Here is a 14,665-nt window from a genome sequence, read left to right as displayed (position 1 = left end):
GGGGCCATGGGCGCGAACGGTGGGGAGCGCGGGGGGCGCGGGACTGGGACCAGTATGGGACACACTGGGACCAGTATGGGACACACTGGGACCAGTATGGGACACACTGGGACCACTATGGGACACACTGGGACCACTATGGGACACTGCGGGGCTACTGGGACTGGACTGGGACCAATATGAGGCACAGAGGGGCTGTACTGGGACCAGTATGAGCTTTGGCAGGGCTGTACTGGGATGAGTTTGAGCCACAGAGAAGCTTTACTGGGACTGTACTGAGACCAGCCTGAGCCACGGTGGGGCTGCACTGGGGCTGTACTGGGATGGTAGTGGGACTCCAGGTCGGCTGGATACTGGCACTGCAGGATGGTTGTGCTGGGACAGCACTGGGGCTGAACTAGGGTTGCACTGGGCACATATTGGGATGGGGCACTGGGGGGATCTGTTTCCCACTCCAGAGCTGTCTCTGCCCTTCAGGTGACCATGGCCGTGTCACCCCATCCACGGCACCCTGGACAGGTAAAACCGGCCTGGCTCTCCCAAAAATCACACACCAAAGGATTTACAGCAAACTGAGATGTGTTGGGACCTGTCCTGGGTGAAGCCTTCCAGGGCAGGTCCATCCCACCTCCGGATGCTTCTCCCAGAGCCCAGCGCTCCATTTCATCCCTCTGACAGCACAGCACGGGGGGTTATTGCAGCCAGGAGGCCAAAAGAAGAGGGAATGAAGCTCCTTAAAATCAGCAACAACTCAACCTACTTCCAGATTTTTCTGGCAGCCGGGCCCTGCTGGTCCTTCCCACTGGAGTGGGAAGTGGAAGGCTCGGATAGCAGTTGTTTTGTACCAGATATCCACACACAGAGCCTGTTACAACATCCATCAGTTGGATTTAGCTGGAAACAGGCTGGCAAGGCTCCATGCCAGGGATTTCCAGTGGGAAGTTTTCCTGCTGGAGTGCTGGGAGCTCAGCATGGCCGGGCTGGCAAAGGGGCTTGGCTGAAAATGTCACCAAAGCACCAGGACATGGAGGGAACAGCCATCCCAGAGAACTCCATGGGCACCACACTCGGAGCACAGCGGGACAAGGAACGTGGGGTGACATTCAGTACAGCCCCAGCCCCGGACACAAACACACAACTTCCCCATTTCAGAGCTCTCTTGGTAGTTTTTTCAGTATCAGCTCTGGAAAACCCCACTGGCTGCTGAGTGTTTTCTCCAGGGCTGTACCTATTGTCTGGTTTTTAAAGCAAAAGGGAAGTGATTATCCCACCTTCCTGCAGGGTAGGAACAGCCTGGATCCACCATTCACCCTTCCAACCTGTCCATGTGCTCCCAGCTTGGTGTCCTGCAGCAGGGATGGGAGCAGGCTGTGACAGGGACACGTGGGGACCTGTCAGGGACAACAGCTGGGACCACTGGCCACCTGGGCTGGGCCAGTGCCAGCCCCTTCCCCACAGCCACAGGGCTTCCTCCGGATCCCAGAGGAGCACACCAGAGGCAGGAGGATGCTGGCTCTTCCCTCCTGCTTCATCCCTCTCTCCCTAAGCACAGAATAAGGTAAACAGGATGTCTCTGCACTGCCTGACCACTGCTAAAAATATATAATAATAATCCATGGCTTTGGGTTCTCCCAAAAAGCCACAGGTACCCAAATCCAGACACCCACCTCCTCTTCCTGGGCACCAAATTCTGTGGATTAACTTTGCTGTGTTTTGTTTCTATCAAACTATAACACAGCTCTGACTGAAGGCCCAGGAATCATCTGTTTTCCGGACACAGACGCTCTCCAGATCCAAGAGATTCCAGCTGCAGGATATAAGTGTAAATCACTTTTTCCAATAAAATTCTTGCTAAGTTCAGAGTATTTTTTCCCACCTCACGCACAGGCACAAGCATTCCTTCAGGAATGACTGAGAAAGACCACAGAAACTTCAACAAACCCCTTTTTTTGCAGCTTTTCCTAGAAAATAAGAGGATTTCCTATCGTAAACTGCTTAATTACAAATCCCAACGTATTTCCCCATCCGAGTGCTCCGAAACCAGGCACATCTCCATTAAAAACCCCAAATCCAAGCAGGGAGAGCTGCATGTTTATTATTAAAACAAATCACAGGCTGTCCAGAGCAGACCCAGATCTCCTTTATCACAGAACAGCCACGCACAGTAAAGCCGAGGGAGGAAAAATTCCCAAGTCAGGGTCAACGCAAGACTCAAGGCAGGGAAAGAACAAGAACAAGGAGTTTAGTGAGTGTGTGGAGAAGAAGTTTTCAATTAGCAGGAGGTTAAATGAAGCAGCGAGCGCTGAGGGCAGACAGATGATGCTCCTGGCCTGTGTAAATCCCTCAAAGATGGATCTAGACTAAGCTGGGCATGACCTTGATGTTGCTTCCCAAGGGGATTCAAGGGAAAGCTGGCACTCAAGCAAAGCATCGATCACTACACACTACTCACTACACAGACACAGTTCAGGGCTCCATCAGCTTCCCCTTCCTCAGCAACAACCTGAACTGGGGTTCAAACTAGAGCTGGGGGCAGTAGGGGCAGTCCTGAAAAGGCTGGAGTGGGAAAAGGATTGGGAGGGTCAGGGTTACAACATGGACACGTTACATCTCAGCGCTCCACGGCTCCTATTTCTTCCTGCCTCCTCTCTCCTTGAGTGCCAGGTGAATCAGAGAGCCACTCGTCATGTTGTAATAAGCCAGGGAGTTGGAATCCTTGATGAAGATGCCCTGAGGGGAGGGGAAAAGGAAAAAAACACCAAAAAGAAGTCAGAGCAGCAACCTTTCCCAAAAAATCCCACCCAGATGGAGCCTTCCTGGCAATATGCTTGGAACAGAACACTGCAGGTTCTGAAGGCCCTGGAGAGATCCCGGTGTCCAGGACGGACACTGGAGGAGGCAGGTACAGAATCCTGGAATGATCTGGGTTGGAAGGGACCTTCCATGGGCAGGGACACCTTCTACTAGACCAGTGGAACAATGCATGAGCACAGCCAACACAGACAATGTGGCTCCTACAACACAGAGATAAGAAGTCCCACAAGTGAAGTTACTCAGGCTCTACTCCCCACATCTTTTTTTTTTTTTCCTTAAAAATAACCAGCTCAGCTTCCTTTCTCGTTAAGGGTTAACAGAGTATCTGCCCACAGATGAACTCTTGAGGAGATAAGTGCACAAAGTTCACTGCTTAGGCAGCAGGTTGTGCCTGCCTGGGCACATGCATGACTGGAAACAAGTCATTAAAAAGGAACGGGGCCTTTCTGACAGCGCCAGCCTCGAGAGGGAGAGAGAGAGAGAGAGAGAGAGAGAGAGAGAGTGAGAGAGAGAGTGAGAGAGAGAGTGAGAGAGAGAGAGAGAGTGAGCTCTTCCCTGCCGTGTTTTGGAGAGAGCCTGCTCAGAGCTGCCACAGTTCCAAGACTCGCCCACCTCCCAGAGCACACGGCAGAGCTGTGGGAGCAGGCTGCTGCAGCTAAATGTCACAAAAACCCTAATAAAACAACAGGCTTGTTTCAGAGAAAGCCACATCAAGCTTGGAGGACTCGTGTGCAGCAGCAACAACGTGAAGATCTGCTGATGTCACCTATTGAAGGCCTGTCCTGCTGTAACAGGAAGCAGTCCTGTCACCAGGTGTGCTGTGCAGGCAGGAAAAACATTCCCTCTGCTATTCCCAGTGTGCATTAAATTGTACGTTGAGATTTTTCTTTGTAGGAAGTTTTGTGTGTGAGAGAGCACTGAGGTAACAGAATCTGAAGGGCTTATACCCACCTCATACTGCAGCTTCTGCTTCCCAGCTGGCATCCCCGTGGCCTCATGGATCTTAACCTTTATAACAGACACCTGGGGACAGCAAAGGGCTCTCAGTGCTTGTGTCCTGCTGCACAGCCATTCCTGCTCCCCAGCCACGCAGCCCCACAGGGCTGGAGCTGGGAGCAGGCAGAGCTCCCACCCTGCCAAGCAGGGCACCTGCTGCTCCCACAGGGAGCACAGGGAGCAGGGCAGGTTAATGAGCTACGTGCCTGGTCTGAGAGGGGCAGGGTGAACACCAGCACTTGGCCGTTCAGCTTCCATTCCGTCTTGTCCTGCATGTTGGGAACCTGGACTTTGACCGTGACTGGGCCCTGTGGGAAACACAGATAATTAATGTCTCTCACAGGCACAGAGCTCAGGGCTGTGATAACAGAGCACCACACTCAGTGTTTTATTCCCCAAACTACTCACATATCTCAGCTTCTTGGTAAACACACTGTAGTGTATTTGCTTCAGCTCTGAGAAAGTTAGTCCACTGCTCCCAAAATAAAACATTTAGTTGGATTTCTCTCCTTAGTCCTTACTTTTCTGTGCCATTCACTGAGCATCACATGCACTCACAGTATCGTAGAGTGAATGTGTGAAGCATTAAACAGGAGACAGCTTCTCTGTGCACACAGAATCGCAGAATCCCAGGCTGCTTTGGGCTGGAAAGGACCTTAAAGCTCATCTCATTCCCACCCCCTGCCATGGGCAGGGACACCTTCCACCAGCCCAGGTTGCTCCAAGCCCTGTCCAACCTGGCCTTGGACACTCCCAGGGATGGGGCAGCCACAGCTTCTCTGGGCAACCTGTGCCAGGGCTTCCCCACCCTCACAGGGAACAATTCCTTCCCACCCAATATCCCATCTAAATCTCTCCTCTTTTAGTTTAAGTATGCCCAGGAAAACCATACAGCCCTTCTTAAAGGACTTAAAACTCCTCTTGCAACAGGAAAGAAGGAATTCAGCCTCACATTTAGCTCACCTTGTTATGGAATACACCACATCACTCTACTATCATACTGGCATTGATACTCTAATCTCATTGCATCTCCAGCTTAGCCCTCCTCTCCTTAAAAGCTTATTAGCAGCTTTAGTTCTTCTTTACATTATAACCTGCCTCTCACTGCCCTTAATTACAGAAGAGCACTATCCCACTCAACTCTTCCCAGTAAGATACAAAGGAGTTTGATTTGCTCAGGAATGACAGGAGGAAAGAGCCACCTCAGGAAATCCCTCCCTTGCCAGGTATTTTTGCACATCAGCCCCTCTCTGTGCAGGGAGTTGACTTTACAGCCCCTCTGGGCAAAGCAGAACAGCCCAGGGGGGTCAGGGCTCTGCCCCACACGTGTGTACCTTGTTCCTGCGCAGGAATTCCTCCTCTGGAATCAGGCTATCCTCACTCTTCAGTTTCTTGGAGACTGGCTCATCCTCCATGGGTGGTGGGGGGTGAACGGGAGGCATCGGCGCCGGGGACGGAACCGGAGCCACGGGAGGCGCAGGGACAAACGCTGGAATGGGACGGGGGGGACACAGCACAACCCACAGTCACCCACTGAGCACACAGCAAACACCCCCTCACACAAAAAATGCTTTTAGCAGAGCAGCAGAGGCTGAAAATAAATGCCACAATACATGGAGGAAGTTACAACCCACAGCAAAACATGCAAACTTCAAACATTCGGAGATCTCATATTGGGAAGCAGTCCAGGAAAAGATAACAAGGCATGAGAGCTTCCTGCAGATCTTGCAAAAAAAAGAACACGCTCTCAGTTTGGCATGCAGTGGTGCCAGCTCCTCCAGTTAGGAAAGAAAAGAAGAAGAAAAAAAGGAAGAATTGCTTTTTGCATTGTGCTTTTTAACTTCAAAGCACCTAATGAGGGAAGGAGCCAGAAAACAGCTTTTGCTCCTGCAGCAGCAGCTTCTGTGAGGAGCTCTAATACCCACTGGGGTGCTGGCAGCTCCTCTTTACCTTGGATTCTTAATTTTCACCCAGGCAGGCTCCCAGGGGACACATAACTCCCTGTATTTCATGGTGCAGGAGGAGCCTCAAGCCCAAAAGCAATACCAGATAAGCCATACCAAACACCCCAAAACCCCTAATGTCACAATCCCAGCTACACACCAGTATCAGGGCACAGAAGGAAAACCCCTCCAAGCCCACATTATAAAGGAACGATCTGACAATCACCCAGGAAAAGCAGAAGTCACTGACCTGTCGGTACAATCATGGGGGGCGGGCGGGGGCTCATGATGGGGGGAGCAGAGGGGGGCATGGGCACCACGTTGATCCGGGGGGTGTGGATGATGGGGGGCATTGGGGTGGCTATGACGGAGCCCGGAGGCAGCCGGACCACGGACGGCATCGGGGGCCGAGGCATGACTGGAACTGCAGAGACCACGGCAGCACGGACAGGAGGGGGCATCTGGGGAGAGAGGGGGAATTTCCTCAGCAGGTACTGCAGGAACACCCAGTGCTGGCCACAGTCCTGATTCAATTATCCAGGGGAACAGGCCACAGGTTCTGCTGGCCACAGACTTGCTGGGAGCCTTAGTGGCCCCACCATATGGGCAGCCCAAGCTGTCCTGAACAGGCACAGAAGCCTCATTAACAGATTAAACGGTTCCTCCTTCCCTCCCCACTCCAGGATCAGACCTCGAGGCACTTTGTTTCTTTTTTAAAATTGCTATTTGGGAGTCACATTGCAGATCCCTTGGGGCGGGAACACGGGCAGTGAGTCACCTGTGAATGTTTCTTACCTGGAGCTGCTTTTGTCCTGTATCACTTTACACCTACAAAGGCTCCCACCCGTCCTTTGTTAGCCACACTCTCTGCCTCCAAGATCCCAGTGCCCAGGTTTCTCCCCTGCCCACCTGATCCAAGTCTTTTTGATACCTCTAAGGATAAAAAAAACTAAGGATTATTTTCCATTTTTAACATTGTGTTCACTAAGGTTCCTGCAATGTTTCCAAACTACTTTTAAACCATGAACTTCCCACAAAATCCTCTTCCATGCCAGCACCCTGCTGTTATAACCTCAGCCTTCCTCAGGGCTCCCTCCTAATTAACTACAGCCCCAGTAATTGGCTTCTGGAAGCCCAAACACTCACGGTGGGCGGACGAGGCACGGACGTGATGGGCTGAGCGCTGGCGGGGGGATTGGAGGCTGAGGAAGGAGGGGGTGGCTGGGGGATCTCGTTGGGTTTGCTGGGCCCGATCTTCTCCTTGCTGTCATCCTCTGGCACCAGGCCCTTGGCCTTGTGAATGGCTTCGATTTGCTCTTGGAGAGTGATATTGGCCTGAGCAGCCTGTTGTGTGCGGGCCATGCTGCCCGAGTGGCCATCCCAGGTCACCTGAGAGGATAAAACAAATCAGAATAACCCCAATCTGGTCAGACTGCAAAGAAATCCAGGGAGCAGCTTGACAGCAAGAACTCTGAGCATTCACAATACAGGGACCTGTTAAAAAACCCAGTTCCTACTCTACCTTTTCCTCTGGTTTCTGGATTTCCTCTTCACCAATCTTTTTACCAATGGCAGTCTCTTCTACACCGAAGATATCAGTACGGCGCTCTGCCAGCTGCTTCAGGCTGCTTTCAATATCCAAACCTAAGAGAAAAAAACAGCAATTCTTATCTCAAGAGATATAATCAAATAGATCAAGCCTCTGCTACTGATCTTTCAATTATTTGGTACCTAATAGCTGAGTGCTGTTCTTTTTATGGTCACTTGGAAAGGACCCACAACGAACATTAAAGTCCAACTCCTGGCCCCTTTCTTCTTTTTAAAAAGATCCTGGTCTGCAACAGCTATTTCTGTTTAACTTCATAGAAGGCTTCAATGTACTAATGACAAATGTATTCAATTAATCAGCTCATTAAAGACACCCCAATCAGTTCGGATTGTCCCTGTCAGTGGGGCCTGGGGGCAGAGAGGGGCTGTGCTCCCAGCCCTCACCCAGCAAACCGTGTCAGTCAATGCTCAGGCTGACCTGGGGCATAGACCTCGTCATCACTCTGCTTCTCCCGGATGGATCTGTCGCGCTGCTCCAGCCACCGCGGATCCAGGAGGCCGATCCTCATGTGCTCCTGCATTTTACTGGCTGGAATTTTCTCTCCAGTGATGGGAGAAACCAGATACTCATCTGGAGCCGGGGCGGGTGGTAATGGTTTTGAGGCTGGGAAAGCAAAACCACAGTGTTGGTGCAGTGCAGAAACAAATGGTTTGTGATTATTCAGGAAGAAATAAAGGGTTTTTTTCCCGCTAGATGGATTTACCTTTGGGATCATAATCCTTCCGCACAATGACCTGATCTGGTGTGGGAGGAAGAGGGGGTGGCATCGGGGTTTCTGGAGGAGGAGGAACCTTCTGACCTTCATCTTCATCATCTGAGCCCTTATTTAAAAGAAAACAAAATCATAACCAAGTTCCAGCAGTCAAATACTCACAGACAAGATCTGAGAGGCATAAAATCCTACGCAGCGCCGGGAGAACAGATCATGCAGCTTCAAAGCAATGGAGCCATTTTGGCTCTGGACACCTATAGCAGTGGTTCCTTTGGATAACCACGATCCAGAAATTCAGCAGACCCAGAAGAGGAAGCAAATACTCCTCAGCTTCCACATTGCAACAGCCTGGCAAGAAGGGGCTTATGGTTAACCACACTCTTGTTCCCTGTTACCAGAAAAACAGTTTACAGTGGGCAGAGTCTGAAATGAGTCATCTTTCAATGTTCCAGGTTCTGGGCAGAAAAAGCCTGAAGAGACTTAATCAGAGAAATATAAAATCCACACCACTGGGTGACAAAATTACTGGATTTCTCTCTTGGCACTTGTATTATCATGGAAAACATTAAGAAAAACCCATATTCCAGCAGAAGCAGGTTGTTTTGACATTTCATCCGAGGGAAATTTCATTTCCTCAAGAAACTGAAGAACTTCTTACAGTGCGAGTGAAGAGCATCCCAAACCACACAAACTGTGGGGGACAAAAGCAATGCTGATTCCACTGGTCCGTTACCTCATCCATATCCTGCACTTGTGTGTCCTGATCCAGCTGCGCTGGGGGCTCATCTGTTTTCTCCTGCTTTTCATCTTCCTCATCTGACTCCACCTCCATCTCTACCTCCTCACTTTCCCCAAACTTCTCGTAACGCTCTTGGATCAGGATTCGAGCTCCCAACTCTTCCGGAGTGGTGGGAGGAGGGAAATTCCCTACAATGCAGAAAATAGGGCTTCTGTTTCTCTATCTCATTCCTGTGCTCTATAAACAGACAAAAATACCAGTTTCTTGAATGACAAGCAGTGGTATCAAAATCCCTGGGAGCCAAGGGCTATAGAAGGGAAGGTGAGTCTACACAGACCAATGCCCACACGACACATGAAGTGACTTAGACATGGTAACACTATTAGACAGTGGGACAAGCTCTGCTGTCCTGGTGGAAGTGGAGAAGTGGACACGCTAGAGAAAAACAACAGCTCTGCAAACTGTCACTGTAAGGCTTTTCCCTTCATCCCAGAAGGATAAAAGGCTGTAAAACCCAGTGTCTGTCTAAAAATGGCACTTCAGGACATGTCCCCTGCTCAAAGGGGACAAAGTTCCATAGAGATTACAATGCTCAACATCAGTACCTTGCTCATTGGGCTGGAAGTCAACTGTTTCCACAACTACAAAGTCATGCCAATCAATCTGGGCATAAGCAACACGTTCCTTCTCCTTCTCCTCCTCTTCCTTCTTCCTTTCTCGCTCCTGGAACTTGGCCCACTCCACTCTGTAATACACCTGCAGGAGCAGACACAGAGCACACACAGTGTCAGACAGGAACCAGCACAGCCAACTCCATATGGATTGCAAATGAAATGAAGAACAGCTGAAGCTGTGCCAGGGCAGGGTCAGGTTGGGTATCAGGGAAAGGTTCTTCCCCGAGGCTGGTTGGGCACTGACCAGGCTCCCCAGGGCAGTGGGCACAGCCCCAAGGCTGCCAGAGCTCCAGGAGGGTTTGGAAAACACTCTCAGGCACAGGGTGGGATTGTTGGGGTGTCTGTGCAGGGCCAGGAGTTGGACTGGATGATCCAGCTCAGGATATTCCATGATTTTACTTTGTAACCACTTGGAGAGGAAGTTGTGCAGTATCCCTGTGCTGCCAAAAACTACCCCCAATACCAACACTAGCTGGTAGTTTATAAGTCTGAGTCCTCTGTACTCAAGTGACAGCAAGTGACACATCCATTTTATTCTCTGCATATTTGTATTTGCTGCCAGGAAGCCAAAAACATGCAAAGAGAAAAAATTCAAAACATAACCAAAACGCTTCAGCAATTCTGCAGATTTTTCCTGGAATACCTGATCTAGGACTTCCTTGGGATTTTCAGCCTCCTTCTTGAGCTTGAGGAGTAAACCCTTCGGTGGGATCAAGATCTGAAACATATTTTGCACGACAGTTGGTAACAATTCTTTGTGCCAAAGCCTCCTTCAAAGCAATTATTCTCTCTCCACACTGCTAAAAATACCAGCAGACCCCCAAGGCTATGTCCCATTTATTCTACTGCAGCCCTCTCATTACTTACCGCTCATCCCTGCACTTAAAAATACTCACTCATGGCCTTCCAATTATCCTCTATATTTAAAACCCCACAATTTTTTCTTATATTACAATAGTGTGTGGCACATTTAGGTGACACCCCGCTGTGCTCAGCATAATACCCTCTGAAGGGTGCGATTTAAAGGATGGACTTCTCGCCTGGCTGGTTTCAAGGGCTTCAGCGGCCTTCCAAAACCACTCCTGCTGTGGAAGGGATCAACCTACCTTTGTGTACTGCTCCACCAGCTTGGTGAAGTAGTTGAAGAGGCTGTGCTGGGGGCGAAGGAAATCAAACTGGTAGTTCCTCTGCTCCTTCTGCATGAGCTGAGTGAGGAACTGGCGGCCATTCCGAGCCACGAACTGCGCCGTGAGCTTCACCACGTCCAGGTCGAAGGCGGAGATGGACGGAGGGTCCGCGATGAACTCGAACTCCGGGGGCGGCTCCTTCGGAACCACCGTCTCCTGGATCACCTGGGCCTGCACCTGCAGAGGGAATGGACACAGCTCAGTGAATTCTGCAAGGAACCATTTGAAAACACTCAGGAGAACCCATTTTTCCTTCAGCTGCTGCAGGAAAGCAACACCAGTCAAGATATCCTGGCAGCTGCGCAGATGAGAAAAATCAGTACCACAGGGTCTATCTGGCCACCTGTATTCATATTATAGAAAAAAGGTTGTTCCAACAGCAAACAAAACTGGAAACCACCAGGACTTCACTTTAACCCTCCAGGATCATCAGAACCACACAGTGTTGGCTGTTGGCCATGCCAAGCCTTGGATTCAGTCCATGCCCTTTTCCCACCCAGGACATATAAAGGCACAGCTGAACGAGATGAGCAGCGTTTTGTACTCCATCTTTTAAGGGGAACTCGATCCTTCTGGCAGGAAATGCTTCTACAAAACAGTGTGTGCAACAAGCCCAAACTGAACTGCAAGGGATGCCTCTGGCAAGAGACCTAAACACATTCAGCCCAAGTGATCACTAGTGTAAGCACTGTACCAGTCAATACACAGTAATTAAAACGGACCAATTATATATTAGCTTTTTCAAACACAACTCTGAGTTACCAGCACCTGGGGGATGCACATCTGCATCACAACAAAGCCCCAGATGCTCAACTCCAAGCCTCTCACTACTGTCTTTTTGGCAAATGCATAACCAACTCCTCCTTCTTGACTTTCAGGCCTCCTGCTCAACCCCAGGCTGTGCCAACACCCCTCAGCAGCCAAGTTCTTCACCACAGTGCTGGAAGGAACACTCACCTTCTGTGGGAGCTGCTGCTGGGCACTCTGCTGCTGCTGCATGACCTTGGGGATGGCAGCTGAGGGCTCCTGGGCCTTGCCCTCCTTGAACTCGCTGACCTTGTGCCGGTAGTAGGCATGGTAGGGGTCATTGGGGTTCAGGAAGTTGAACTTTGGGTTATTTATCTCATTCTGACGAATTCGGGCTTCAAATTCTGGCCCATTTCTGGGGATGAAGAAGAGAAATTGTTAAAGTGAATGGGCATCAACTCAAGTGGAAATGTCTCTTTCAGAGTGAGACGTGTTGAGGCATCAGCCCCTCAGCAGAGAGTTTTCTCTGCACGTGGGAGGAGTTTATCCCTCAGGAACTCACACCTAACACAGCAGCCAGCTGGATACACACAACTTAAAGGCATTTGTCCTCCTAATTTTGTCTCTAATGTGAATATTCCTTAAGGCAGTTAAAAACTCACACTCACAAGTGTCCCACAATCTCACCTGGCTGCACACGAAGGCCATTTCCTGGACTGACCGGATGAAGTTCACAAGTTACTTACTAAACTAATTTTATTTGCTCTACTAACAAGTTCTTAAGACTAATTTCAGTTCCAGAAAGATCATATAAGGAAAAAAAACTGGTAACCATGAGGCTGTACAGGGACTGGCCACCCTGGAGTGCTACATTTAGGAGAGCCCCAGTCCAGGTGCCATCCACTCCTCCCACCCAAAGCATGAGCTGTTTATTTTAGGGCAGTTTGGGAAAATTCACTGCTGCCACAGTGTGTTTCTCTTCATATTCCCTGGATACCTCCCAGTCTTGTTTAGACACTCCACCTCCTCCTCTTTACAATCCCCAAGGATAAACACAGTCCCTTCCTTATCCTCAGAGGAAGCCAACACTCCTTGGCAGCATTTGAGAGATGAGTTACACAATAAGTATCTTTGACTAGAGCAGCATTTAGTGATTCTCTTAAACTCACAACAGCCACCACATTTCAGCACTAAAACGCAGCCATGACTCCTCTTGGCTACATCACCAAGGCTTCCCTTTCCAGCTGGGATTTGTTCTCCTCCTCAGATCAATCAGAACAGGCCCTATTACTGGTTATTGCAGCACACACTGCACACTTCAACAAGAATTTTATTCATTTACTACCAGTTTCTCTAGTGTGTCTTACACCTCTTCAGTAGAATTTTGTTGTTTCTTTTCCAGTCTCACTGGTCCAGACTCAAACCTTACAATCCTTCACATAAAACCACAGGACTGTGACCTGTTTCAGCTCCTGGAGCTGCCCTGAAGAGGAGAAGAATGAAAATCCCTGGAATCACCAGATCAGTGTCATTTACCTGGCTACAAAGCTGGCAGTCTTGTCCACAATATTCCTGACCTCTGGAGGAGGGTAAATAATTCCCACCACGGGCTTGGCTGGTGCTGCTTCCTCTTTAGGCTCCTCTTCTGGCTGTAATAAAAATTATTTCATTACAAAAGGTGAAGGGGTGTCAGAATTAGGCGTTCCAAACAGCAATCCCAAGGGAACACAGGGCCATTTATCCATCCTCCTCCTCCTCAGCCTCCCAGGCACTGAATTCTTCCTGACACAAGATCTGGCTGAACAGCCCGAATCATCCATCCTACTAATTAATTCCTTGGTTTTTCAGGGTGGGAGACATGTGTCTGCCTGTCAGGGACACTCACTGCAGGGACAGGGACAGGAGGACAACAAGGGAGGCCCCCCCATGGAAATCAAAACAATTCCTCAGGGCATTTTTACCATCTCAGCCTCAACCCTGAGTACCTTAGCAAATATTTAAAGGGGCTCTAATAACACGTCCTGGAATATCTCAGCATTCCTAACCAGGTGTGGAAGTTCTGAATATTCCTAGAGGTGTGTGGGACTACGAGGAAGTAAAACCCGAGTGATTAAGTCCACGTTAAATAAAACACAGTTTTTAATCCTACTGTGGTTGCATCAGAAGCAGTTTCATAGAGAAAAGCTCTGCAGGGTGTTTTTCTCACTGATATTACAGGAGGATCCAAACTAAAATCCCAGAACCCTCCCTGTGGATGGCTTTCTATTCCAGTAAAACCAGAGCCTGCAGGATACTAAAGAATGTTGCTCCTTTCCTCACCAAGCACCTTCCCAAGAAAAGCTGTGATAAGTCAGGACAGGTCTATGGGAAACTTTTCTAATCCCAACAGGGACAGTCAGGGAAAACTTAAAATCCCAGTAAAGCTCCCAGCTCCGCCAAATCTATGGGGACTCCAAGGGGAAAAACAATCCCAAGTCAAACTGATCCCTGGGAGTATCCAGGGCCAGGCTGGATGGGGCTTGGAGCAACCTGGGATAGCAGAAGCTGTCCCTGCCCATGGCAGGGTGTGGGACTGGATGGGCTTTAATGTCCCTTCCCACTCAAACCATTCCATGATTCCATGAAATATGACCTTAATAAAAGTGTTTAAAGAGAAGGACACCATGAATATTTTTAGTTTTCATTCCCACTCCCCCAGAACATGATCCTGAGGAACTGAAGGATCAGGCAGCACCACACTTAAGATGCTGAGTTGCCTTGGTAACGTCTGTGCATGAAACTCATGGGGTTTTTTTGGGGGGAAGCCACAATTTTCCTCCTAAATGTGTTAATACACCCAATCACCCAAGGTTTTCAGTGGGATCAGCTCCCTCTCCATCTCCACGAGGGCTGATGCTGCTGTGTGAGGGTCGGGACAGCAGCTCCAGCTGCATGGGAGCTGAATTCCCATTTCAGGGAAGGTGGGAAGAATATGAATAAGGACAAGACAGAAAGGATCCAGGAGACTACTGGGACACACAGGAATGCCATGCTCCCTTGGACATTTAATCCTTCCATGGGCTGCTCCCAGAGCTCCCGGTGACCCTCCACACCCATCACAATCACAGCCCTGGGGTGCTGCCAGAAGAGAGCTCAGCACCCACCCGGCTCAGCAGGATGGAGCTGCCTAGTGAGGAATCCTGGAGTGCTTTGGGTTGGAAGGGACTTTAAAGCCCATCTCATCCACCTCCTGCCCATCTCATCC

The 14,665-nt window shown here is 49.7% G+C and overlaps 1 protein-coding gene across 1 annotated transcript in view; it reads right to left on the bottom strand.

Annotated features, from left to right (window-relative positions):
- Window positions 1-2,069: 2,069 nt before the first annotated feature.
- SF3A1 (splicing factor 3a subunit 1) overlaps window positions 2,070-14,665 on the bottom strand; it is a 13,956-nt gene continuing 1,360 nt past the window's right edge. The window contains exons 2-16 of the mRNA XM_017837491.1: window positions 12,958-13,070; window positions 11,632-11,836; window positions 10,594-10,851; window positions 10,131-10,205; window positions 9,419-9,569; window positions 8,808-9,001; window positions 8,066-8,183; window positions 7,780-7,965; window positions 7,276-7,397; window positions 6,900-7,142; window positions 6,004-6,214; window positions 5,145-5,299; window positions 4,017-4,118; window positions 3,766-3,837; window positions 2,070-2,730 (exon numbers count right to left, since the gene is read on the bottom strand). Coding sequence (XP_017692980.1) covers window positions 2,629-2,730; window positions 3,766-3,837; window positions 4,017-4,118; window positions 5,145-5,299; window positions 6,004-6,214; window positions 6,900-7,142; window positions 7,276-7,397; window positions 7,780-7,965; window positions 8,066-8,183; window positions 8,808-9,001; window positions 9,419-9,569; window positions 10,131-10,205; window positions 10,594-10,851; window positions 11,632-11,836; window positions 12,958-13,070 — 2,307 coding nt within the window. The 3' untranslated portion in view covers window positions 2,070-2,628. The remainder of the gene's footprint in view (window positions 2,731-3,765; window positions 3,838-4,016; window positions 4,119-5,144; window positions 5,300-6,003; window positions 6,215-6,899; window positions 7,143-7,275; window positions 7,398-7,779; window positions 7,966-8,065; window positions 8,184-8,807; window positions 9,002-9,418; window positions 9,570-10,130; window positions 10,206-10,593; window positions 10,852-11,631; window positions 11,837-12,957; window positions 13,071-14,665) is intronic.

The sequence above is a fragment of the Lepidothrix coronata genome, unplaced genomic scaffold (assembly GCF_001604755.1).
Source record: "Lepidothrix coronata isolate B3197 unplaced genomic scaffold, Lepidothrix_coronata-1.0 Scaffold305, whole genome shotgun sequence".
NCBI classification, from domain to species: Eukaryota; Metazoa; Chordata; class Aves; order Passeriformes; family Pipridae; genus Lepidothrix; species Lepidothrix coronata.
Note: the sequence above shows the minus strand (reverse complement) of the source record. Positions and strands in the feature narration are given on the sequence as shown.